Source organism: Eleutherodactylus coqui, chromosome 5 (genome assembly GCF_035609145.1).
Source record: "Eleutherodactylus coqui strain aEleCoq1 chromosome 5, aEleCoq1.hap1, whole genome shotgun sequence".
In the NCBI taxonomy this organism is placed as follows: Eukaryota; Metazoa; Chordata; class Amphibia; order Anura; family Eleutherodactylidae; genus Eleutherodactylus; species Eleutherodactylus coqui.
Window position 1 is genome coordinate 23,666,933 of NC_089841.1, and position 25,303 is coordinate 23,692,235.

A 25,303-nucleotide genomic window follows, 5' to 3' on the forward strand; every position below is an offset into this window, starting at 1 on the left:
GAGGTAGGGAGTGAATTTCGATACCCGGTTTCAACTCTCTGAAGTACCCAGGGGTTGGATGTTATCCTCCGCCACTGAACCAGGTAACATGCTAGTCTACCCCCTGTTGAGTCAGAAATGGGTTGGACTTCCTCACCCCGACCAACCTCCTTTGGGGTGCGACCATCTTCCCGTTTTCCCTTTGATTTCTAGAGGTGGCTGTCATGTCCTCCTTGGAAAGGATGGCTTCCTATAGGATTTCCTGTCTGGAAGGGCCCTGCTTTTGGCTCCCACTTTCTCAAGTATCTTATGCAAGACGGGCGCGAACATATATTTGCTTTGGAACGGAATGGCGCAGAGTTTATTTTTGGATGTTACGTCTGCTGCCCATGGTTTTAACCATAACTCTTCTTGCAGTATTACTGAGGGCCGCCTTTTTTTTGTGCCGTATCTAACGGTTTCTGCTAACGCATCTGCTAGTAAAGCAGTGACCATTTTCAGAAGGGGAAGACAGCTGGCTAATTCTTCCCTGGGAGCCCGGTCTTTAATAGAGATTTCCATTCTATTCAGCCATAAGACCATGGATCTGGCTACTGATGTTGCCGCAATATTAGCTTCGACGGTGAAGGACGTTGCTTCCCAGGTCTTCCTCATCAGATAGTCAACCTTTTTGTCCATCAGGTCCGAGAGCTGAGATGCGTCCTCAGAGGGTAGAAAAGTTTTCTTGGCCACTTTAGTGATCTGTTTGTTGACCTTTGAGGTTTCTCTATACAGGCGGACGTCTTCAGAAGCGAACTCCAGCCGGTTCCTAATCTCTTTTGAGACGGACAGTCTCTTATCTGTTTTTTTGTAGTTATTCTCTAGTCTCTTACTACAGATAACGCACTTTTTAGATTTTTTCCTGGGGTCCGCTTTAGCGTTCGGACCTTTCTTATCCATCTAACCCAGTGTTCCCCAACTCCAGTCCTCAGGGACCACCAACAGGTCATGTTTTCAGAACTTCCTCAGTGTTGCACAGGTGATGTAATTATTGTCGGTGCCTCAGACATTGCCACAGGTGTTCTCACTATAGGATATCCTGAAAACATGACCTGTTGGTGGTCCCTGAGGACTGGAGTTGGGGACCCCTGATCTAACCCATACAAAAAATGGGGGAGAGGGGAAGAAGGAAACATATATGCAACCAAGCAATCAAAAATGGCAAGTTTGCATATTCCATTTTTTGGCATATAGCCACTCACGGTTTGTAGAGTATCTGTTTCTCCATCTCGTGCTGAGCTGTCGTGTGTAGACATGCTGAGGCACTTCTCGCAGCTGCAGGATAACTTCTATAGGTGTAGAGCCTGCTTTATGGAGAAGTTTGTTTGAAATTGGCGCCATTTCCCTGTCTGCGCCGGTACCCACGCCCCCTATGTTGTGTGCGTGATGTCACCACGCCAGATGACGTCACCGGTACGCGCGCTGAGGACCAGGGAGGCCACCGCTGCCATTCCCCTGACAGGAGGAACTACCTGATCGCGGCAGCCAAAAAGTGCCGACCGGCTCACGGAGACCTGCGCTACTCGGCGGCTAACGGTTCCGTGGTGGCGCAGGTCAGAGATGCAGGGACTACAAAGGTATGCTGGATCTCCCTGGCGCTTGCATCTGGCCACCGTAGGGACAGGAAGACACTAAAGAATGGTGGAAGGGAGGTGCTTTTAAGGGCTATTCCTGTCCCTACCGAGTTCAGAGGGCAACCTCCATTGTAAATGGGGCCGTCGGGATGATGACCTGAAAAAAGGTCTTCCTCTTCTGCTGCTTTTCCTCCGGAAACTCTTTTTTCTTATCCGCTGCTTTCTATAGGATTTTGTCCAAATCCGTACTGAAAAGAAATTGCCCATGGAAAGGGAGAAAGCATAGTTTGCTTTTAGAAGCTAGGTCACCTGACCACGATTATAACCACAGCCCCCTTCTGGCGGAGTTGGATAGTGCCGTTGTTCATGCTGAAAGCTTCACCGTTTCTGCTGATGCGTCTCCCAAAAAGTCTGCAGCCATCTTTAGGATCGGAAGTGAATCCAGGATTTGTTCTCTTGGCATTTTGTTGGATAAATGAAGCGCCAATTGCTCCAACCATACCCCCAGGGTTCTAGACACACAAGTGGCCGTTACCCCGGGCCGTTTTGCGGTCCATAAGGTACCTCAATCATGTGGCATTCTTCAAACAGGAGTGTTGTGCGCTTCACCACTTTGGCTATAAGGACATCCACCCTGGGTATTTCCTCCTAGTTTGCCCACACCTCCTCCTCAAATGGATAGCGCCTTTTGACGCCCACGAGTGGAAAAGGACCCCATGTCGTGTTTGTTCCATTCCTTCTGGATTAGCTTTGATATATTTCCATGGACTGGGAAAGTATGCTTAAGCCTTTCCCCTAGTCTTCCGATCATTTCCTCCAGAACTGTGCGAGGCTTCCTGGGCTCCTCCATCACAGATTTTATGAGCTCTGAAAGGTCTCTTGATGAAACAAATATTTTTTATAGTCGTCTTCGTTTGAGGATTCCTCTGGAGCTGGCTGCTCCTCAAAGTCGGAAATTACTGAACTTGTTTCAGAATATCTTTCTGGACTATAAGGGTGCCTGGACACGGATGCTGCCGTCAGCTGCACTGTCTGTGATGTCAGGGCTGAACGGACCTCCTCTTTAATCAGCTTCCTAATGTCCTCAATAAAACTGCCCAACTCCTCCTTAGCTTGGCTATGCCGATGCTGGAGCACTCATTCTCCTCTAGTACTGCAGTCACCTTGAGACAATAAGCCTGCAGCAGCAGATCTTAGTTTAGCGTACAGCAAGTCTTCTGTCAGATCCCTTTTTAAATCCCTTTTTCTTTTTTAATTTGGTGCCTCTTGCACCTAGCCATGCCCCATCCACGAGTCACAAGACGCCGCCAAGCTGATGTCATCATGCTGCTCACATGACGACGCTCTTCGTCCCTCAGCGTCATGCTTAAGGAAGGTGGAGAGCGCTGTGCCGGCCCCTATACCAGCACTAGTCTGTGCTCAGGACAGAGGAGGAAGCCTATGACCCCCACTTTAAGGCCCCCATGGGCCACTGTGGGAGGAATCTGGCCTGGGGAAACCACCCTATGTGGCATCCCAGGAGTCGATCCTCAGGAAGGGGGGACAGGCTGACAACCACTGTCCACCCGATCCATTGTAAGTCTTCTTTTTTTTTTGCTCCACCAGCACCTCTCTGTGATCCTGCCTCCTGGTAGGACAGGAAGAACACTGAGGAAGATGGGAGAGGGGGGAGCTTTTAACCTCTCGGCGTTTCCTGTCCTATCAGGAAGAATACACACAAGTCACAGCAGCACCACGTAATAAGAAGTACTCTCCAAGATACGTACTTGTCTTGCAAGGCCCAATCCGGACCCGGACACCTGGGATCCGCTATTCCAAATTCCAAACATCCACCAGGAGAGGCAGCAAGTAAATGGGATCCTTCATCCAGAAAGCATACAGAGTCGGGTTAAAATAACCTCCCAATCTTTATTGTTTAAAGACTGGCATTCTACAGCGACAAAGGCCATAGTGATCTTGGCCGAAACATCGCTGTAGAATGCCAGTCTTTAACCCCTTAATGACGCGGGCATTTTTCTTTTTCAATTTTCGTTTTTTCCTCCCCCCTTTAAAAAAATCATAACTCCTTTATTTATCCATCCACGTCGCTGTATGAGGGCTTGTTTTTTGCGGGACGAGTTGTATTTTTCAATGGTGCTATTTAAAGTACCATATAATGTACTGAAAAACTTTTAAAAAATTCTAAGTGGAGTAAAATGAAAAAAAAACGACATTTTGCCATCTTTTAGTGCGTCTTGCTTCTACGGCGCACAAATGGCAACAAAAACGACATGATAACTTTATTCTATGGGTCGGTACGATTACTACGATGCCAAACTTGCATAGGTTTTTTTTTACTATACTCCTCTTTTTTTTTTTTAAAGACATAAAATGTTTTTCAATTATTTTCTGCGGTCATTTTGTGCGCGCAATAACTTTTTTATTTTTCCGTCGACGTAGTTGAGCAAGGTTTCATTTTTTGCGGGATGTCCTGTAGTTTCTGATAGTACCATTTTGGAATACATACGACTTTTTGATCGCTTTTTATTGCGTTTTTTCTGGGAGACAGGGTAACTAAAAAAATGCATTTCTGGCGTTCTTCATTTCTTTTTTCGAACGACGTTCACCGTGCGGGAAAAATTATGTGGTACTTTGATAGTTCGGACTTTTACGGACGCGATGATACCAAATACATATTTTTAATTTATTATTTAGATTTTTTAATAATAGATATGGCAAAAGGGGGGTGATTTAAACTTTTACAACTTTTTTTTTTTTTCAATTAAAAAAAAACTTTATTGATTTTTTTTTTACTTTACTTTGAAGTCCCCCTGGGGGACTTTAAGATGCGATGCTTTGATCGCTCCTGCAGTATGACGTAATGCTATAGCATTACGTCATATTGCTTTTTGACAGGCAGCCTATGAAGCCACCCCACGGGGACGGCTTGATAGGCAGTCTGCTATGGCAGCCCTGGGGCCTTTCATTAGGCCCCCGGCTGCCATGACACATGCACGGCTCTCCCGATCTCACCGCGGGGGGGCTGTGCGGGACCCCCGAACATCGTTTGGGGGATTTAAATGCCGCTGTCAGAATTGACAGCGGCATTTAAATGGTTAATAGCCGCGATCGGCCGCGCGGCCGCTCGCGGCTATTGCCCGCGGATGTCAGCTGTTATAAACAGCTGATGCCCGCACTGTATGAAGAGAGGTTGCATCGCAACCTCTCTTCATACATACCCCGACGCTCCATGACGTACCAGGTACGTCATTGGTCGTTAAGGGGTTAAACAATAAAGATTGGGAGGTTATTTTAACCCGACTCTGTATGCTTTCTGGATGAAGGATCCCATTTACTTGCTGCCTCTCCTGGTGGATGTTTGTCCTATCAGGAAGAGGCTATCTCAGGTGGTGCTGTCGTGGAGATGACCGGGAAAATAAACCTTTTCACAGACTACGTTATCCTAACACTCACTAAACCGGAGTCATCATTAGCTTATGTCGTCAAAACATTGCAAAATTGTGGTTCACTATCCTACTATAAAGCCAAGTCTTCAAAATCTCTGATAAGGGGATTAACATAACAAAGCACAACAATTGTCATCCAATTTCCTATCCCAGTGGAGTCCCCACTCGATTCCCTATCTTGGCATTGTATTACTGCCTGACACCTCAAACCAGCTTAAACCAACTTTCCCCACCGAATAAAATCAATATAAAAAGAACTGGACAGACGAGCCTTCTTGGGGTTGGGATGGATGGACAGGATTATACTAGATTAGATGTTACACTCCCTAAAATCCTCCATCATCTATGGACCCTCCCTATACCCATCCCGATCACAACCTGCGCTTCCCTCCACAAACACATGGACTCATTCATTTGGCAAAAAGCAAAATCCCACAAAGCCTTCTCATGACCAAAAATAAAAAACATGGTGGCCTAAGCCTACCTAACCTCCAAAACTACCACAACTCATTTTTGATTGATCAAATCAAAGCAAACACCTATGTGCTACTCATCCCGACACATGGCCATCAGTAGAATCACACTTTGCACAAATCTCAGACTGGAAACCCTTTTTCCGGTTCCTCTCTCTATAGTTTTTGATCCCTGAAATCTCCCTCGACGTACGGTCAAACACCGGGATTAAATCGGCAGCAGATTTACTATAACGGACAACTGACAACATTCTCTTCAATCCAGGAAAAATATAAAATTCCCACTTCTGAGTTTTATGTATTCCTCCAAGTAAGAAAACCTCTTCGCACCCGGCCAGCCAAATCAATATTCCAACGGTTTTAAAAGACCAAATATCCAATCCCCTTAATCAATACAAGAATCAGACACAACAAATCTATGAATTTTTATCTGACATGTTTCGAAGAAAAAAAAAGTATCATTTCTAGAATGGGAAATGGACCTCTCAAGGCAATTCAGCCTACAAGAATGGCAAACTGACCAAAAGTGGGCCGTAAAATCTACATCATGCGCATCCGACCACAAACAGTACTATAAATTATTGTTCAGACTGCACTATACTTCATTAAGACCTCATACATCTATAGCAGCGCATCCCCTCATAGACCTCATACATCTATAGCAGCGCATCCCCTCGTAGACCTCATACATCTCTAGCAGCGCATCCCCTCATAGACCTCATACATCTCTAGCAGCGCATCCCCTCGTAGACCTCATACATCTCTAGCAGCGCATCCCCTCGTAGACCTCATACATCTCTAGCAGCGCATCCCCTCGTAGACCTCATACATCCCTAGCAGCGCATCCCCTCGTAGACCTCATACATCTCTAGCAGCGCATCCCCCCGTAGACCTCATACATCTCTAGCAGCGCATCCCCTCGTAGACCTCATACATCCCTAGCAGCGCATCCCCTCGTAGACCTCATACATCTCTAGCAGCGCATCCCCTCGTAGACCTCATACATCTCTAGCAGCGCATCCCCTCGTAGACCTCATACATCTATAGCAGCGCATCCCCTCGTAGACCTCATACATCTCTAGCAGCGCATCCCCTCGTAGACCTCATACATCTCTAGCAGCGCATTCCCTCGTAGACCTCATACATCTATAGCAGCGCATCCCCTCGTAGACCTCATACATCTATAGCAGCGCATCCCCTCGTAGCCCTGATACATCTATAGCAGCGCATCCCCTTGTAGACCTCATACATCTATAGCAGCGCATCCCCTCGTAGACCTCATACATCTATAGCAGCGCATCCCCTCGTAGACCTCATACATCTCTAGCAGCGCATCCCCTCGTAGACCTCATACATCTATAGCAGCGCATCCCCTCGTAGACCTCATACATCTATAGCAGCGCATCCCCTCGTAGACCTCATACATCTCTAGCAGCGCATCCCCTCGTAGACCTCATACATCTCTAGCAGCGCATCCCCTCGTAGACCTCATACATCTATAGCAGCGCATCCCCTCATAGACCTCATACATCTATAGCAGCGCATCCCCTCATAGACCTCATACATCTATAGCAGCGCATCCCCTCGTAGACCTCATACATCTATAGCAGCGCATCCCCTCGTAGACCTCATACATCTATAGCAGCGCATCCCCTCGTAGACCTCATACATCTATAGCAGCGCATCCCCTCATTGTTGGAGAAACTGTGGACAAATAGGATCACTGCTCCATTTTTTCTGAAGTTGCCCTCTAATCTCCACCCTTTGGAAAAAGGTGTTTAACATGATAGAAACCCTCCACCTCTATGCAACTAAAAGCAAACCGGATTTTGCGCGTCTACTGCTAGGGATAGATAACTTCCCATTGGGCGGCCATATACTACACACAACTCATCTTACAATGGCGCACAACTGGAAAAGCTCCAGAGTTTCTTTCATGAAATGAAATATCTTCTATAGTCTCATCTAGCTGCACCTACGGAAAAATACTGCCAGTCCAAAGCAGAACATTGGATCCCTTATAGCCAAATGGGACACTGGCTGACAAATCACCCCTCAATTAGCATACAACCCCTCACATCCCACCCCTCCTATATCCAGGTCTTAAACCCCTTCCTTCCCCTAACAGATCCTTTAGCCATAAGGTAAAAACCTTGAAGTTGTACCAACAAGTTTCTATAGCTGATATCTAGTACTCCGGTGATGAACTACATTACCCAGCAGATCTTACTTTTGTAAGGAGCATCAGTCTCTTTACTGTTCAACAACGTATCGCATGTTTAAGATCTCTCTGTCACGGTACAGAAACCGTATTCTAACCCAACAAATGTGTCAACTTTATTATAAAACCCAATAAAATGATTGAAGAGAAAACGTTGTATGTATTCCAAGACTATTAATTATTACTACCAGGACATTATAGTCCCAGTGTTTCTGGAGGCACATCATACAAACAGTAGCTTGATTACCACAGAAGACAAACACAGCTTGGCTCCTCCCACAGCAGTGACATCACCACAGGTCCTTCAGCCCACTGGATCTCTGTGGTGGAGGTAGGTCAGTGTGTTCTGTCAGGGGTGCTGAGTTGTGTCTGACATAATAGCAGATCAGTGGTATTCTAATTTTATTATTTTTGTCATCCCCTTTTCAAGAGCCCTAACTGTGCTGTTCTTCTGTCGGTAAGACTGTTTTACATATGTTGTAAAAACTTCAATGACATCACCAGGGGGCGGAGCGATGGCATCACCATATTCACAGACAAGTGGTCGTTAGTATCAAACTACAGGACATCTCGCAAAAGCTGAGTTCGCGGACAACTATGTCAATGAAAAATGTAAAAGTTATCGGGCGCAGAAGATGGCGGAAGAAAAGAATTCAAAGAAACCAAATGTCTTTGAAAAAAATAAAAGTAGTACAGAAAAGGAAAAAAAACTATAGAAATTTGTTTTCATTTAACGCCACTTAGAATTTCATAAAGAGTTTTTCATACCTTATACGGTACGCTAAATAAAACCATTGAAAAATACAACTCGTCCCGCAAAAAACAAACCCTCGTACAGCGACCGCGATGGGTAAATAAAACGAGTTACAATTTTTTAAAAGGGGCGGAGAAAAAAACAAAACTGGAGAAAAAAAGGGGCCGCGTTATTAAGGGGTTAATGATGTGCAGTTATCGGAGCTGAAGCATTACTGGGGAGGGGGTTACCACCGAGAGATGAGGTGCAAATAATGCAGGTAAATCACTAAATGTAGCAGTAAAACATAACTTTATTAATATGTTCTACAGAGTTTAATACAAGCACTAAATGAGGGTAATAATACCAAAACTATATAATAAACACCTAGTGGTACCATCGGGGGGGCAACCGCTTCCCCACTGAGCAATACAACCAACTGTCATATACTCACCTCCCCCCTCCCGCTGTGTCCCACCATGGTGCTCTGTCCCTTCCCCCGCTCAGTTTACAGCTGCAGTCCCGCCCGGTTTGTGGGACGTCACAGGGCTGCATCCAATAAGAGCTCAGAGATTCATCTTTATGTGAAACTGTACAAAGGCTTTCCTGACACCCAGATAGGTGATATCCACGACACCACTTTCATCCACTACTTCTGTGAAGGGGAATGCATTGTGGCTTGCAGTTTGCCCCCCGCCCCGACAATTACAAGAGGTCCAAACTAGCCGGGCTTCATGTAATTGTAGGGTCACAGCAAACTGCGATACAACTGTACCAACCGCCATTACATCCCAATGAGAAGAGTATTGTGGTCAGAGTCTCCATGTAGCCATAGCCGTACTGGTGACCCCTTCACAAATTTAGAGGGGTTCTACAAATTACCAATATGAAACTAAGAGAACAATAAAGGCAGACAATGATATTTTATTGGCCACCATCGCTCACAAGTCCCACCAAGCAGGATTCCCACTCTGTAGATACAACTTAGCAGCTCTTACCGGTGATGCCAGATCCCTCTTCCTCCAGTCCCGCAGGGACTATATGCAAAGCGGAGCAGGAGCTGGTAGTAATACTTGGGGGAACGGGGGCAGCATGGGCCAAGGCACCTCTCCAGCCCTGCACCGCCGCCGACTACTGTAGCAGTAAGTCTGTTGAAGCAGAGATCTTCGGTAGCCACATTCTCTTACTGATGCACGATACAGCAGCCATCCGCTATGTAGTCACTGACTAACATCACTGTATGACTGGGATGCTTACATATCAGCAATTAGTAAATGTGTATTGGTGATCTGTAGGCCTTCTGATTATACACTGACTTTAATTAACAACTGTGTAGTGAATGACTCCACTAATCCAACTAGCACAGTGTCCTGTCTGGCTCACACCCCACTTCCTGCCTACAAGCACCAGGGGCACATGCCCCACATCACCCCTCCACAGCTATGATCCTGCTACATACATCCATTACCTGGTGATGGGAGCGGCTGGCGGGTCTCCATCATGGCCTCCTTGTACAGATCCTTGTGTCCTTCTAAATACTCCCACTCCTCCATGGAGAAATAGACAGCGACATCCTGACACCTTATAGGAACCTGACAACACAATATACAGTCATTACCCAGAAGCCTCCAGTGCTGTTACTGTATAATGTCCCAGCATTCCCTGCAGCGTCACCTCTCCAGTCAGCAGCTCAATCTTCTTGTTGGTGAGTTCTAGAATCTTCCCTACATTGATGTTCTTATGTATCAGATGGCGAAGTGGGGGCCCCATGATTGGACTCAGGGGTCTTCCCCATCCATCACACACAGGGGCCCGACAGTCATCACTAGAGGTCTTCTTCACTACTGTGTAATCCTGTGTATGGGGAGACAATAATAAATATCACTACTGGCATTTCCAGAGTCCATCACCTCCCCAGTGACATCATCAGTCATTACAATAGATAAGAATGACATATGACATCACCAGAATCTCTCCCCTCTCCGGTGACATCATCTGTTATAACCATAGACAAGAATGATGTAATCTGACATCATCAGAATCTCTCCCCTCTCCAGTGACATCATCTGTTATTACCATAGATAACAATGATGTAATGTGACATCATCAGAATCTCTCCCCCCTCCAGTGAAATCATCTATTACCATAGATACGAATGATGTAATGTGACATCATCAGAGTCTCTCACCTCCCCAGTCAGCTGGAGGAGTATCTCTAGGGTGAGGTTGAATACACTCTCCGCCATCTTGTTTCTGTCCTTCTCCATCTTTGATGAATCGTCCTGTAGGGACCTGAATGGAAACAATATGAACCGATGTAAAAACCACAAAAACCAACATCTCCAAGTTCAGCTGCTTTTTACAGGGTTTTCTCTGAAGCGCTGCAGTGTTTTAGCGCACAATATAGATGTCTGCAATGTACATGCGTGTTGGGATGTATGTGTGACATCGGGCAGCAGAATCCTCCGGACAGCCTCCCTTTAACCCCTTCCTGCAGCCATTTCTCATCCCCACCGCCCAACGACAATTGCTATTATATCTGCTGATAAAGCTGGATGAGCGCCGGTATTGTGAGGGACAAGTAGGATTTTTAATAGCAGCATTTAATGTGGGAGAACCTTAGAAATACTTTATTAGGAATTCATTTAATAGGAAATTTTATAAAAACATTTGCTGGAATCCTTTAACCCCTTAGTGCTATAGGTAGTACATGTACGTCCTGCAGCGTCGGGGTATGTATGAACGCGCGGCGATCTCCCTCCATACAGCGCGAGCGCCGGCTGTTTACTGCGGCTGATATCATCTCCGATAAGCTGTCAATTCTGATAGCGCCATTTAAAATGGGATGAGATCGCAGGGAGCCGTGCAGGTGTCATGGCAGCCGGGGGCCCTCTGTAATGCCACGGGGCTGTCCTGGCAGAATTCCTATCAAGCCATGCCTGTGGCTCCTCCAGAAAAGAAGTGAGACGATGAGCCCATTCCCATCTAATTACTTCTCTGTACTAATTACGTACTGACTCCACGACCTAAACGTTTACCAGCGTCCGGATTGCGGCATCCAATAATGCGCACAAACCTCAGTAAAGTTTACACCGCCCTATCCCGTCTGGGCCCAATCTGTAGCAGAAAGTAGGCCGACCGCTTTTATAGCGAAAACCCTTACACGCTGCCGTCACAGAGATAACAAATATCACTAGCGAGGAACGGCTAATACATACCTGATGACAGATGGAAAACATCCTGAAGGTCATACAAATGGCCACCAAAATAACCTGCAGGGGGCGCCCTCCAGCCCCACACCTGCCCTGCAAAGAATTGCATCTTCTACACCCTGGTGATCAGAGGCATCTGGTCCTTCATCTACTAGGACTTACTATTCTTATACAGAGGAGTCCACATCCCGGTGGTAAGAGGAATCTGGTCCTTGAGCCGCTAGGACTAACTATTCTTACACAGAGGAGTCAACAACCTGGTGGTCAGAGGTATCTGGTCCTTCAGCCACTAGGACTTACTATTCTTCTACAAAAGAGTCTACATCCTGGTGGTCAGAGGGATCTTGTCCTTCAGCCACTAGGACTTACTATTCTTATACAGAGGAGTCTAAATCCTGGTGGTAAGAGGAATCTGGTCCTTCAGCCGCTAGAACTAATTATTCTTAGACAGAGGAGTCAACAACCTGGTGGTCAGAAGAATCTGCTCCATCTACTAAGAGTTACTGTTCTTACATAGAGGAGTCTACATCCTGGTGGTCAGAAAGATCTGCTGCTTCAGCAGCACGGACTTACTATTCTTATACAGAGGATTCTACATCCTTCTGGTCAGAGTGATCTGGTCCTTCAGCCGCTAGGACTTACTGTTCTTCTACAGAGGAGTCTACATCCTGGTGGTCAGAGGGATCTGGTCCTTCAGTCACTAGGACTTACTATTCTTATACAGAGGAGTCTACATCCTGGTGGTCAGAGGGATCTGCTCCTTCAGTCACTAGGACTTACTATTCTTATACACAGGATAAGGTACTGGACAGGCCCCGTTGACCATAATGAGTTCTGGATGGCAGTTTCCTGGATAAGTAGCACAGTGTGGTGTAGAGACTTCAGGCTGTCAGGCATTGTTGTGTCAGGCCTTGGGCCTATCTCAGCTTCCATGTTATGGTTGTCATTTGTCAGGCCCTGGGAAAGCTGGATGAATTCAGTGTTCTAACCTCTCATTCCTCTCTTTTGTATCTGGCAAGCCTTCGATCTACAGGAGGACAGGAAGCCCTTTGTCCCACCGGCTACTGACAAGGAGATGCTAAATAGGCCCCTGCTGGCATGGATTGGCACCTTAGATGGTTCACGCAGACATCCTGGTGCCCAATTTTACATCAGAAGGAAATAATTTAATAAAGGATATTTGGGCGAATGAAGGTCTTAGCCAGATATGAATTAGATTTTCAGAATCGGGCTGACCAGCCGAACAAAACTCATCTACAGGCATTGAGGTCCAAGGCTCAGAGCACCCAGAACAGCATATCTGGGGAAATATGGATGTCAACCCATCCGTGCGTGGGCTCAAACCATATGTAAAATCAGGACTAAGAATATGCCACGCCCAAATTCACGTTTACATAACATAGTAACATAGTATGTAAGGCTGAATGAAGACAATGTCCATCTAGTCCAGCCTGTCTATCCTCCTGTGTTGATCCAGAGGAAGGCAAAAATCCCCAAGGGCAGAAGCCAATTAGCCCTTTTGGGGAAAAAATTCCTTCCCGACTCCCTAATGGCAATCAGACTGTTCCCTGGATCAACCCCTAATAGTTCCTACCTGCCTGTATACCCGGATTGACAATTAACCTAAGACTTATATCCTGTAATGTCCTTCCTCTCCAGAAAGACATCAAGTCCCCTTTTAAACTCCTCTATGGATTTTGCCATCACCACTTCCTCCGGCAGAGAGTTCCACAGTCTAACTGCTCTTACGGTAAAGAATCCCCTTCTATGTTGGTGATGAAACCTACTTTCCTCTAATCGTAGAGGATGTTCTCTTGTTACCATCGCGGTCCTGGGTGTAAACAGATCATGGGAGAGATCTTTGTATTGTCCCCTCATGTATTTATACATAGTTATTTAATCACCCCTTAGCCGTCTTTTTTCTAGAGTAAATAATCCCAATTTGGATAGCCTCTCTGGGTATTCCAGTCCCGTCATTCCATCTATTAGTTTAGTTGCCCTTCTTTGAATCCCCTCAAGCACTGTGACATCTTTCCTGAGCACCGGTGTCCAGAACTGTACGCAGTATTCCATGTGAGGCCTGACAACTGCCTTATATAGTGGGAGGATAATGTTCTCATCCTTCGCCCCTATACCTCTTTTAATGCACCCCAAGACTTTATTTGCCTTTGCAGCAGCTGACTGGCATTGGTTACTCCAGTTTAGTCTACTATCCACTAATACCCCCAGATCCTTTTCCATATCACTTTTCCCTAGTAGTACCCCATTAAGTGAATATTGGTGACATCTGTTCCTCCTGCCCATGTGCATAGTCTTACATTTTCAACATTGAACTTCATTTGCCATTTTCCTGCCCAAGCCCCCATCTTATCCAGGTCCGTTTGTAGCCGCACATTGTCCTCCGTTGCATTGATTATATTGTATAATTTTGTGTCATCTGCAAATATTTATATTTTGCTGTGCAGCCCCTCTATCAGGTCATTGATAAATATGTTGAACAGAGTGGGGCCTAATACTGAACCCTGTGGCACCCCGCTAGCGACTGTGGTCCAATCAGAGTACGAACCCTTTATTACCACCCTCTGCTTTCTATCGTTGAGCCAGTTTTTTACCCATTTACACACGTTTTCGCCCAGTCCGAGCTGCCTCATTTTGTATATTAGCCTATTATGTGGCACGGTGTCAAAGGCTTTAGAGAAGTCCAGATATACAAGATCAATAGATTCTCCCTGGTCCAGCTTAGAGCTTACTTCATCGTAGAAACTGATCAGATTTGTCTGACATGAGCGACCCTTCATGAATCCATGCTGGTGAGGAGTTATTCCCTTGTTCTCCTTGAGGTACTCATCGATGGTGTCTCTCAGAATCTCCTCGAAAATTTTTTCCGTTACTGAAGTGAGACTTACTGGCCTGTAGTTACCAGGCTCACTTTTGCTCCCTTTTTTGTAAATTGGAACCACGTTGGCAATGCGCCAATCCAATGGTACTACACCGGTCTTGATAGTGTCTAGAAATATTAGATATAGCGGCCTAGCTATCTCGTCACTTAGTTCCCTTAGTATCCTTGGGTGTATTCCATCTGGGCCCGGCGATTTATCAATTTTAGTCTTCTTTAGTCGCTTCCGCACCTCCTCCTGCGTTAGGTATGAGATATTTTGTGATGGGTTCATTTTATTCCCCTGCATCTCGTGTGGCATTTCCTTTTCGTTTGTGAATACACGTGAGAAGAAACTGTTTAGTAGATTTGCTTTCCCTCCGTCATCATCAATGATCTCTCCTGCATTATTTTTTAAAGGGCCAGTGCTCTCCCTGCAAATCCTTTTGATGTTAATATAGTTGAAAAATATGATTTTAGCGCTTCTTCGCTGCCTTCTTGCTTTAGTAGTTTGAACGCTTTCTTTTTTTCGTTTATTGCCCCCTTTACCGTCTTGTCGAGCCACATTGGTTTCCTTTTAGTTGAGTTTCTTTTATTTTTAAAGGGAATGAACTGCTCACATGAAGTGATTAGGATCCTTTAAAACTTTTCCCATTTGTCCTCTGTACCGTTATTTTTGAGGATGTTGTCCCAATTAATGTTACCGATAGTAGTTCTAAGCTCATCAAATTTTGCTTTACTAAAGTTTGGTTTCTTTGTCTCTCCCTGATAAGGCTTCCTATAGATTGACAGCTGGAAGTTGATTATATTGTGGTCGCTGTTCCCCAAGTGCCCCTCAACCTGCACCCCCTTTATACGTTCCGGTTTGTTAGTTAGTACTAGGTCCAGAATGGCCCTCCCTCTCGTTGATTCCTGCACAAGTTGGTTCAGGTAATTGTCTTTAATTACTCTCAAGAACTTATCACCCCTGTGAGATTTGCAGGTTTCGTTCTCCCATGTTATATCCGGATAATTAAAGTCCCCCATGATAATTACTTCGTTTCGTTTTGACACCTCTTCTATCTGCCTTAGTAGTAAGTTTTCAGTTTCTTCTGTTGCTTTTGGTGGTCTATAGAAAACCCCTATCAGGATTTTGTTATTTTTTTCTCCCTGTATTTCTACCCACAGAGATTCCACCTGTTCTTCTCCTATATCCTCCCGTAGCCTCGGCTTCAAGTTCGATTTGACGTACAGACATACCCCTCCCCCTTTCTGGTTCCTTCGGTCCCTTCTGAAGAGATTGTACCCCTGCAAATTCACTGCCCAATCGCACTTATCATCAAGCCCTGTTTCTGTAATTCCGACTATATCATAATTTTCATCAGTCATTCTCGCTTCAAGCTCACCCACTTTACCAATCAGACTTCTTGCATTCGTGATCATACAATTTATATAGTTTTTTTTTGTTTTTTAAATTTGTTTTGTTGCTATTCGTACTAATGGCTGATCTATCAGTTCTAACTGTACTAACCCCACCCCCTGCTCGACCCCCATTCCCTTTGCTTGGACCCGGGTCGCTAGTTACACTGGCTACCTCACTATTTCTCATTTCACACTCCCCCCCAGTCCCTAGTTTAAACACTCCTCCAGCCTTCTAGCCATCTTTTCCCCCAGCACGGCTGCACCCTTCCCATTAAGATGCAGCCCGTCCCTACGGTAGAGCCTGTAGCCGACAGCAAAGTCAGCCCAGTTCTCCAGGAACCCAAATCCCTCCTTCTTACACCAACTCCGGAGCCACTTGTTTACCTCCCTAAGATCCTGCTGCCTTTCTAGTGTGGCTTTAGGTACAGGTAGTATTTCCGAGAAAACTACCCTGGAGGTCCGCGCCCTGAGCTTGGACCCTAGGTCCCTGAAATCATTTTTGAGGGCCCTCCATTGACCTCTAACTTGTTCATTGGTGCCAACGTGCACCATGACCGCTGGATCCTCACCAGCCCCTCCCAGTAATCTGTCAATCCGATCCGCGATGTGTCGAACTCGAGCGCCAGGAAGACAACACACCGTTCGACGATCCCGGTCTTTATGGCAGATTGCCCTATCTATCTCCCTTATAATTGAGTCCCCCACCACTAGAACCTGTCTAGCCTGCCCTGCACTCCCCGTCCTAGTCTCACCGGAGCAGTCATCCCCCTGGCGTTCAGAGGGCATGTCGTGCTGCAGCGGTGCTGGTTCTCACCCGCTGCTGCAACCGCTCAACCGCTGCTGCCTCCACTCAACCGCTCACACGCTGCTGCCTCCGCTCACACGCTGCTGCCTCCGCTCACACACTCCTGCCCTCGCGCAACCAATCACACGCTGCTGCCCTCGCGCAACCACTCACACGCTGCTGTCCTCGCGCAACCACTCACACGCTGACACTTATGCACAACCGTTCAAAAAAAAATTTTATTCCCCCCCCCCCTTACAAACACTTAGACCCACAGACACACACACACACACAGAAGACACAACTAGGGCACACCAGATACACAGAAGACACACACTTAGCTCACAAACACACACAGAAGATACTTATCGGCTCCTGCGGCTCCTCCACTCCTCCTGGTGACATCACCTGCTCTCCCGGCGGCTGCTCACTCTGCCCTCCTGTCTCAGCTGCTCCGTTCTGGTCCCCTCTGCTGCTGCTGGCGCTGGACTCCTGGTGGCGTCTTGGCGTCGGCTACTTCTCTGCTCCGGTCTCACCTTACTGCCCCTGCTTCGGCGCCGGTATCGGCTCCTGCGCTGCTGCGATGTCCCCTTCAGCCCCATCCCCCCCCCCCCCCCGCTCGTGCCTCTGTCTCGGCGCGCTGCTCCTGGCGTCTGACGACATGGGGGGCTTTCCCGCCAAGATATGACCGAAAACGGGGAATTATGATTTTCCACCAGGAATACAGGACTCCACCCCAACCCACCAGTGACATCAGAGGGGCGGGGTAAGGAGTGTTCTGAGGGTCCTTTTATAATGTGGGACCCTACAGGCCCCAAATTGTCAGATCCTACAGATACGCCTTAGCATAAGGCTTCAACCCCTTCCCACAATAGGGCGTAAATTCAAAATCCCTCTGCTCCTGGCTGCCATGTGTAGCCAGGAGCAGAGGGATGTCACCCAGCATGTGATCATTTAAAGTGTAAAAAGCTTACATTTCATCTCCCCCCACGGATCATATCCGTGAGGGAGGATGAAATGACATACGTAAGGCCCCTGGATTTATCCGCGGACCTTACCCTAGCTTTTGCGCACGCGCCCATCGCCAAAATGGCGGACGCATTCGTAAAAGTCAAAGATTGCCCGGGAAATTCAAAATCTCCCTGCTCCTGGCTACAAAACTTAGCCGAGAGCCTGGAGATTTCACGGAGAGCCGCAGTGAGCGGTTCCTGATCACGGGTTCGCCATTTTCCAATGGATAATGGCGATCACGTAAAAGTTAAAAAAGGTGAAGCTTCATCGCCCCTCCCTGATGTGATCGGTGAGAGGAGATGAAACTTTTTAGCGGGGGCTCCGTAATTGCAACTCGACGCGATCTTTCTCTGTGAACTTTCCCGTATTCTTCACATGCGACCACCGGCAAAACACCGGACACATGCGCAGGAGTCGGGGAGCCCGGGAAATGTAAAATCTCCTTACTCCCAGCAACCAACGGTCGCCGAGAGCCTGGAGCAGTGACCTTGTTGAGCGGTCGCCGGTCACGTGATAAAAAGGTAGCGATCTACCTTAGGCCGGTCTCACATGACCGGATAGGAATTACAGATTCCGCATGTGTCTGATCCGTGATAATACATTGATCAATCGCATTGGATTACACAATTCCGCTCACATTAGAGGGTCGGAATTACGCAATCCACTGGCAGAAAAGAGAACGCAGCAGGTTCTATTTTACTGCAGATATCAGCAACACAGAGCCCATTGTGCTCCATGGTCGCTGATATACCCGCAGCCCATACGCAACTACATTGTATACGGGCTGCGGGTACCCGTGTCATCGCTAAGCGACGGTGCGGGAAATACAAACAAAACAATATATATATACTGCGCATGACCGCCTGTGTGAGTAGGCAGTTATGCGCAGTAGATTACGCGGTTGTACGCAGGGTCACAGCCGGGCTCACAGCTGGGATCCGCTGCGGGTCTCCGCAAGCGGATTCCACATATGGCCGCAGGAGCCCGGCGTTACTCAGACCGCTACCTGTAATACGTATTTTACAAGAAGCCCTGGGAACGCCCGCCTTCATGCAGTTCCAGGAGCAGCTTGTTGAGCGCCTTCTGTGTGAGACCGCCGCACTTCGGCAAGCTTACGGAGACCCAAAGAGCGCCACTTTTTACACCCCATCCGCGCGGCTGAGGTCACAAAATAGCCCCCAAAAAGCATGAGAGGAGGGGGGATACCCGGTTTATTGCCCGATGTACCCATCCCAACCAGCCTCCGTAATTACCCCTGTCTTCGGAAATACCACACAGTTCATATTATTACTTTCAGCTAAGATTTGGGGAACGCTGAATAAGGGGGGAGGGGTGTAGGAATTTTTCAACGTGTCAATTTTTATTTCGTACAAGTGGGCAATGGGGCCTGGAATTTATTCAGTTGTGCCCTGCAATCCAACAGTGTTCCCTCTATTACAGGCCTTGCCATGTTTCCTGTAAGTAGATTAGGGCCACAGCGGGAATGTTTTTGAACACAGGACAAACGGGGGTGTCCATTTTGGGGTGAACGTCTTCATTCATGTGTGTGCTTTACAAAAAAACTGTTTTTAAATTGACAAAATTGACAAAAAAATGAAAATCGTGGGCAATGGGGCCTAAATCACCTTCATGCAAAATGTCTGTTCTGAAAGTCACCGATTACTCCTTTCATTTTGGGCCCCGTTGTGCATCCAGACATAAGATTAGGGCCACAATGGGCATGTCTCTGAACACGGGACAAACAGGGGGATCCATTTTGGGGTGTCAATCCTCATTTTTATGTGCACTATAGAAAAAAAATAGGTCTTTAAATTTGAATTCCTGAAAAAAAAGCTGTGTGGTCAAAATGCTCATGACACCCCTCAGTTGATTCATTAAGGGGTGTAGTTTTTAAATTGGGGTCATTTGTGGGGGTATCTATCATTCTGACTCCTATGAGCCTTTGCAATCTTAGCTTGGTGTAGGAAAACAACGGGTTCTTCAAAATGCTGAAAAGTAATGTTAAATTTGTACAGCTCCTAAATGGTTAAAAAAACACACAAGTTTTTCAAACATGCGTCCAGAATAAAGTAAACAGGGGGAACTATATATCCCATCAAAACTTTGTACAGTATGTTTGGACATATTTGAGATATTATAGCTGAAAATGTGAAAAAATGACAATTTTTTCAAAATTTTCACAATATTGGTACTTTTAATAAATATACATAAATACGATCAGTCTATTTTTACCAGCTAAATGAAGTACAACATGTGGCAAAAAAACAATGTCAGAATCACTGGGGTATGCAAAACCTTTACGGAGTTATGCTATGTTGAACGACGCATGTCAGATTTTCAAAATTTGGCTCCGTCACTAAGGCACAAACAAGCTTCGTCACTAAGGGGTTAATGTGAAACTGTACAAAGGCTTTCCTGACACCCAGATAGGTGATATCCACAACACAACTTTCATCCACTACTTCTGTGAAGGGGAATGCATTGTGGCTTGTAGTTTTCCCCCCGCCCCGACAATCACAAGAAGTCCAAACTAGCCGGGCTTCATGTAATTGTAGGGTCACAGCAAACTGCGATACAACCGTACTGACCGCCATTACATCCCAATGAGAAGAGTATTGTGGCCAGAGTCTCCATGTAGCCATAGCCGTACTGGTGACCCCTTCACCAATTTAGAGGGGTTCTACGAATTACTAATATGAAACTAAGAGAACAATAAAGGCGGACAATGATATTTTACAAGTCCCACCAAGCTGGATATCCACTCTGTAGATACAACCTAGCAGCTCTTACTGGTGATGCCAGATCCCTCCTCCTCCGGTCCTGCAGGGATTAAATGCAAAGCGGAGGAGCTGGTGGGGATAGTTGGGGGGACAGCGGCAGCATGGGCCAAGGCACCTCTCCAGCCCTGCACCGCCGCCGGCTACTGTAGCAGTAGGGCTGGTGGAGCCGAGATCTTCTGTAGACACATTCTGTTTGATAAATCAGTCATCCGCCATATAGTCGCTGACTAGTGTCACTGTAGGACCGGGATGCTTACATATCAGCAATTGATAAGGCCGCCTGCAGACGACCGGGTCGGATCCTGCAGTGAGAATTGTCGCAGAGGGACCCGACCCGAGCCCCTGAAGGGACCAGCACGGCTCCGGCTCTTTGATGTGCCGGCTGCCAGCCAGCAGGCACATGCCGGAGCGGAGCCGCCAGCCGGGGAGTGACATTTCTTTGTGGGGCTCTCAGAGCTCCGCACAGAAATAGAGCATACCGCGATTTGTTTTCCACACGTGATTTCGCGCAGACAAATGGCGGCCGTCTGCATAGGATTGCGTTTTCTGCTTCTAACACAATCTTATGGCAGCTTGCACAGGCGTAAATTCAGCGGGAAATCCTGCTGCGGAATTTCCACCCGTGTGCCGGGGGCCTAAATGTGTGCTGGTGATATGTAGGCCTTCTGATTATACTGACTTTAATCAACTGTGTAGTGAGTGGCTCTACTAATCCAACTAGCAGTGTCCTGCCTGGCTCACACCCCACTTCCTGCCTAAAAGCACCAGGGGCACATGCCCCATATCACCCCTCCACAGCTATGATCCTAAATACATCCATTACCTGGTGATGGGAGCGGCTGGCGGGTCTCCATCATGGCCTCCTTGTACAGATCCTTGTGTCCTTCTAAATACTCCCACTCCTCCATGGAGAAATAGACAGCGACATCCTGACACCTTATAGGAACCTGACAACACAATATACAGTCATTACCCAGAAGCCTCCAGTGCTGTTACTGTATAATGTCCCAGCATTCCCTGCAGCGTCACCTCTCCAGTCAGCAGCTCAATCATCTTGTTGGTGAGTTCTAGAATCTTCCCTACATTGATGTCCTCATGTATCAGGGGGCGAAGTGGGGGCCCCATGATTGGGCTCAGGGGTCTTCCCAATCCATCACACACAGGGGCCCGACAGTCATCACTAGAGGTCTTCCTCACTACTGTGTAATCCTGTGTATGGGGAGACATTAATAAATATCACTACAGACATTTCCAGAGTCCATCACCTCTCCAGTGACATCATCTGTTATTACCATAGATAAGAATGATGTAATGTGACATCATCAGAATCTCTCCCCTCTCCAGTGACATCATCTGTTATTACCATAGATAACAATGACATATGACATCATCAGAATCTCTCCCCTCTCCAGTGACATCATCTGTTATTACCGAGATGAGAATGATGTAATGTGACATCATCAGAATCTCTCCCCTCTCCAGTGACATCATCTGTTATAACCATAGATAAGAATGATGTAATGTGACATCATCAGAGTCTCTCACCTCCCCAGTCAGCTGGAGGAGTATCTCTAGGGTGAGGTTGAATACACTCTCCGCCATCTTGTTTCTGTCCTTCTCCATCTCTGATGAATCAGTCCTGTAGGGACCTGAATGGAAACAATATGAACCAATGTAAAAACCACAAAAACCAACATCTCCAAGTTCAGCTGCTTTTTACAGGGTTTTCTCTGAAGCGCTGCGGTGTTTTAGCGCACAATATAGATGTCTGCAATGTACATGCGTGTTGGGATGTATGTGTGACATCGGGCAGCAGAATCCTCCGGACAGCCTCCCTTTAACCCCTTCCTGCAGCCATTTCTCCTCCCCACCGCCCAACGACAATTGCTATTATATCTGCTAATAAAGCTGGATGAGCGCCGGTATTGTGAGGGACAAGGAGGATTTTTAATAGCAGCATTTAATGTGGGAGAACCTTAGAAATACTTTATTAGGAATTCATTTAATAGGACATTTTATAAAAACATTTGCTGGAATCCTTTAACCCCTTAGTGCTATAGGTAGTACATGTACGTCCTGCAGCGTCGGGGTATGTATGAACGCGCGGCGATCTCCCTCCATACAGCGCGAGCGCCGGCTGTTTACTGCGGCTGATACCAACTCCGATAAGCTGTCAATTCTGATAGCGCCATTTAAATGGGATGAGATCGCAGGGAGCCGTGCAGGTGTCATGGCAGCCGGGGGCCCTCTGTAACGCCCCGGGCTGTCCTGGCAGAATGCCTATCAAGCCATGCCCGTGGCTCCTCCAGAAAAGGAGTGAGAAGATGAGCCCATTCCCATCTAATTACTTCTCTGTACTAATTACTTTCTGACTCCACGACCTAAACGTTTACCAGCGTCCGGATCGCAGCATCCAATAATGCGCACAAACCTCAGTAAAGTTTACACCGCCCTATCCCGTCTGGGCCCAATCTGTAGCAGAAAGTAGGCCGACCGCTTCTATAGCGAAAACCCGTTACACGCTGCCGTCACAGAGATAACAAATATCACTAGCGAGGAACCACTAATACATACCTGATGACAGATGGAAGACATCCTGAAGGACATACAAATGGCCACCAAAATAACCTGCAGGGGGCGCCCTCCAGCCTCACCCTGCCCTGCAAACAATTGCATCTTCTACACCCTGGTGATCAGAGGCATCTGGTCCTTCATCTACTAGGACTTACTATTCTTATACAAAGGAGTCTACATCCTGTTTGTCAAAGGGATCTGGTCCTTTAGCCGCTAAGACTAATTATTCTTAGACAGATGAATCAACAACCTGGTGGTCAGAAGAATCTGCTCCATCTACTAAGAGTTACTGTTCTTACATAGAGGAGTCTACATACTGGTGGTCAGAGGGATCTGGTCCTTCAGTCACTAGGAGTTACTATTCTTATACAGAGGAGTCTACATCCTGGTGGTCAGAGGGATCTAGTCCTTCAGCCACTAGGACGTACTAGTCTTATACAGAGGAGTCTACATCCTGGTGGTCAGAGGGATCTGCTGCTTCAGTCACTAGGACTTACTATTCTTATACTGAGGAGTCTACATCCTGGTGGTCAGAGGGATCTGGTCCTTCAGTCACTAGGATTTACTATTCTTATACTGAGGAGTCTACATCCTGGTGGTCAGAGGGATCTGGTCCTTCAGTCGCTAGGACTTACTCTTCTTATACAGAGGAGTCTACATCCTGGTGGTGAGAGGGATCTAGTCCTTCAGCCACTAGGACTTACTATTCTTATACAGAGGAGTCTACATCCTGGTGGTCAGAGGGATCTGATCCATCAGCCACTAGGACTTACTATTCTTATACAGAGGATAAGGTACTGGACAGACCCCGTTGACCATAATGAGTTCTGGATGGCAGTTTCCTGGATAAGTAGCACAGGGTGGTGTAGAGACTTCAGGCTGTCAGACATTATGTGTGTCAGGCCTTGGGCCTATCTCAGCTTCTATGCTATGGTTGTCATTTGTCAGGCCCTGGGAAAGCTGGATGAATTCAGTGTTCTAACCTCTCATTCCTCTCTTTTGTATCTGGCAAGCCTTCGATCTACAGGAGGACGGGAAGCCCTTTGTCCCACCGGCTACTGACAAGGAGATGCTAAATAGGCCCCTGCTGGCATGGATTGGCACCTTGGATGGTTCACGCAGACATCCTGGTGCCAAGTTCACATCAGAAGGAAATCATTTATTATAGGATATTTGGGCGAATGAAGGTCTTAGCCAGATATGAATTAGATTTTCAGAATCGGGCTGACCAGCCGAACAAAACTCATCTACAGGCATTGAGGTCCAAGGCTCAGAGCACCCAGAACTGCATATCTGGGGAAATATGGATGTCAACTCATCCGTGCGTGGGCTCAAACCATATGTAAAATCAGGACTAAGAACATGCCACGCCCAAATTCACGTTTGAGGGGGCTTTCCCGCCGAGATAAGACTGAAAACTGGGAAATATGATTTCCCACCAGGAATACAGGACTCCACCCCAACTCTCCAGTGACAGCAGAGGGGGCGGGGTAAGGAGTGTTCTGAGGGTCCTTTTATAATGTGGGACCTTACAGGCCCCAAATTGTCAGATCCTACAGATACGCCTTAGCATAAGGCTGTCCCATTCACTTCAGTGACTCTGCATGTATTGGAACATTGGACCAATATCCAAATCCGATATCTTTCTTTTATTTACACCAGTTTATTTTAAAAATCTGTCTTTTATGTATTCCTACTGTATTTCCTTCTGTCCCGTGAACAACCTTTTAATTTTTTTGTACAAATCAGATATATTGCACTGCGAGGCCTTTTCTAGATTAAATCTGCAATTTAAAAGTCAGCCTTGTCCGTTTTACAACAAACCATAACGCTGAAGATTGTGTTCATAATTCGGCTTCCAGTTTACCAATGCCAAAGCTGGTGGTGGCAGCGTTATTTGTAGGAGTATTGCAGAGGTCCGGAGTGCGTTAGAACGGATCAGGTGGATGATTTGAGATTTTGCTTCACATGCGTGCAGAAGCCCGGGAAAGCTGCGTATAAATCAGCCTGTATTCTAACGACTTTAAGCTTGCAATACTGCAGAGTGATCGAGGACAGAGGCGGGATCTATAGGTATTGTCCCTTCTCCTCTCTCCTCCTGTCCACTACATGACTAACTGCATTGTGTGAAAAACATGAGCGGCTAAAAATCTTGTAAAAAAATAAAACACATGAAGTTTGTGGCCTGTAAACTTCAAGGGA

General features: G+C 46.7%; 1 protein-coding gene and 1 pseudogene across 1 annotated transcript; both read right to left on the reverse strand.

Annotated features, from left to right (window-relative positions):
• LOC136627318 (zinc finger protein 850-like) overlaps positions 1-21,418 on the reverse strand; it is a 166,426-nt pseudogene extending 145,008 nt beyond the window's left edge.
• On the reverse strand, positions 21,321-23,794 carry LOC136627338 (gastrula zinc finger protein XlCGF66.1-like). Its single transcript, XM_066602353.1, has 3 exons — positions 22,073-23,794; positions 21,557-21,736; positions 21,321-21,474 (listed from the first exon to the last, which is right to left on the reverse strand). Exons 1-3 carry the CDS (start codon positions 22,148-22,150, stop codon positions 21,334-21,336), a joined length of 399 nt encoding a protein of 132 aa, XP_066458450.1. The 5' UTR covers positions 22,151-23,794; the 3' UTR covers positions 21,321-21,333.
• Between the last annotated feature and the right edge of the window lie 1,509 nt (positions 23,795-25,303).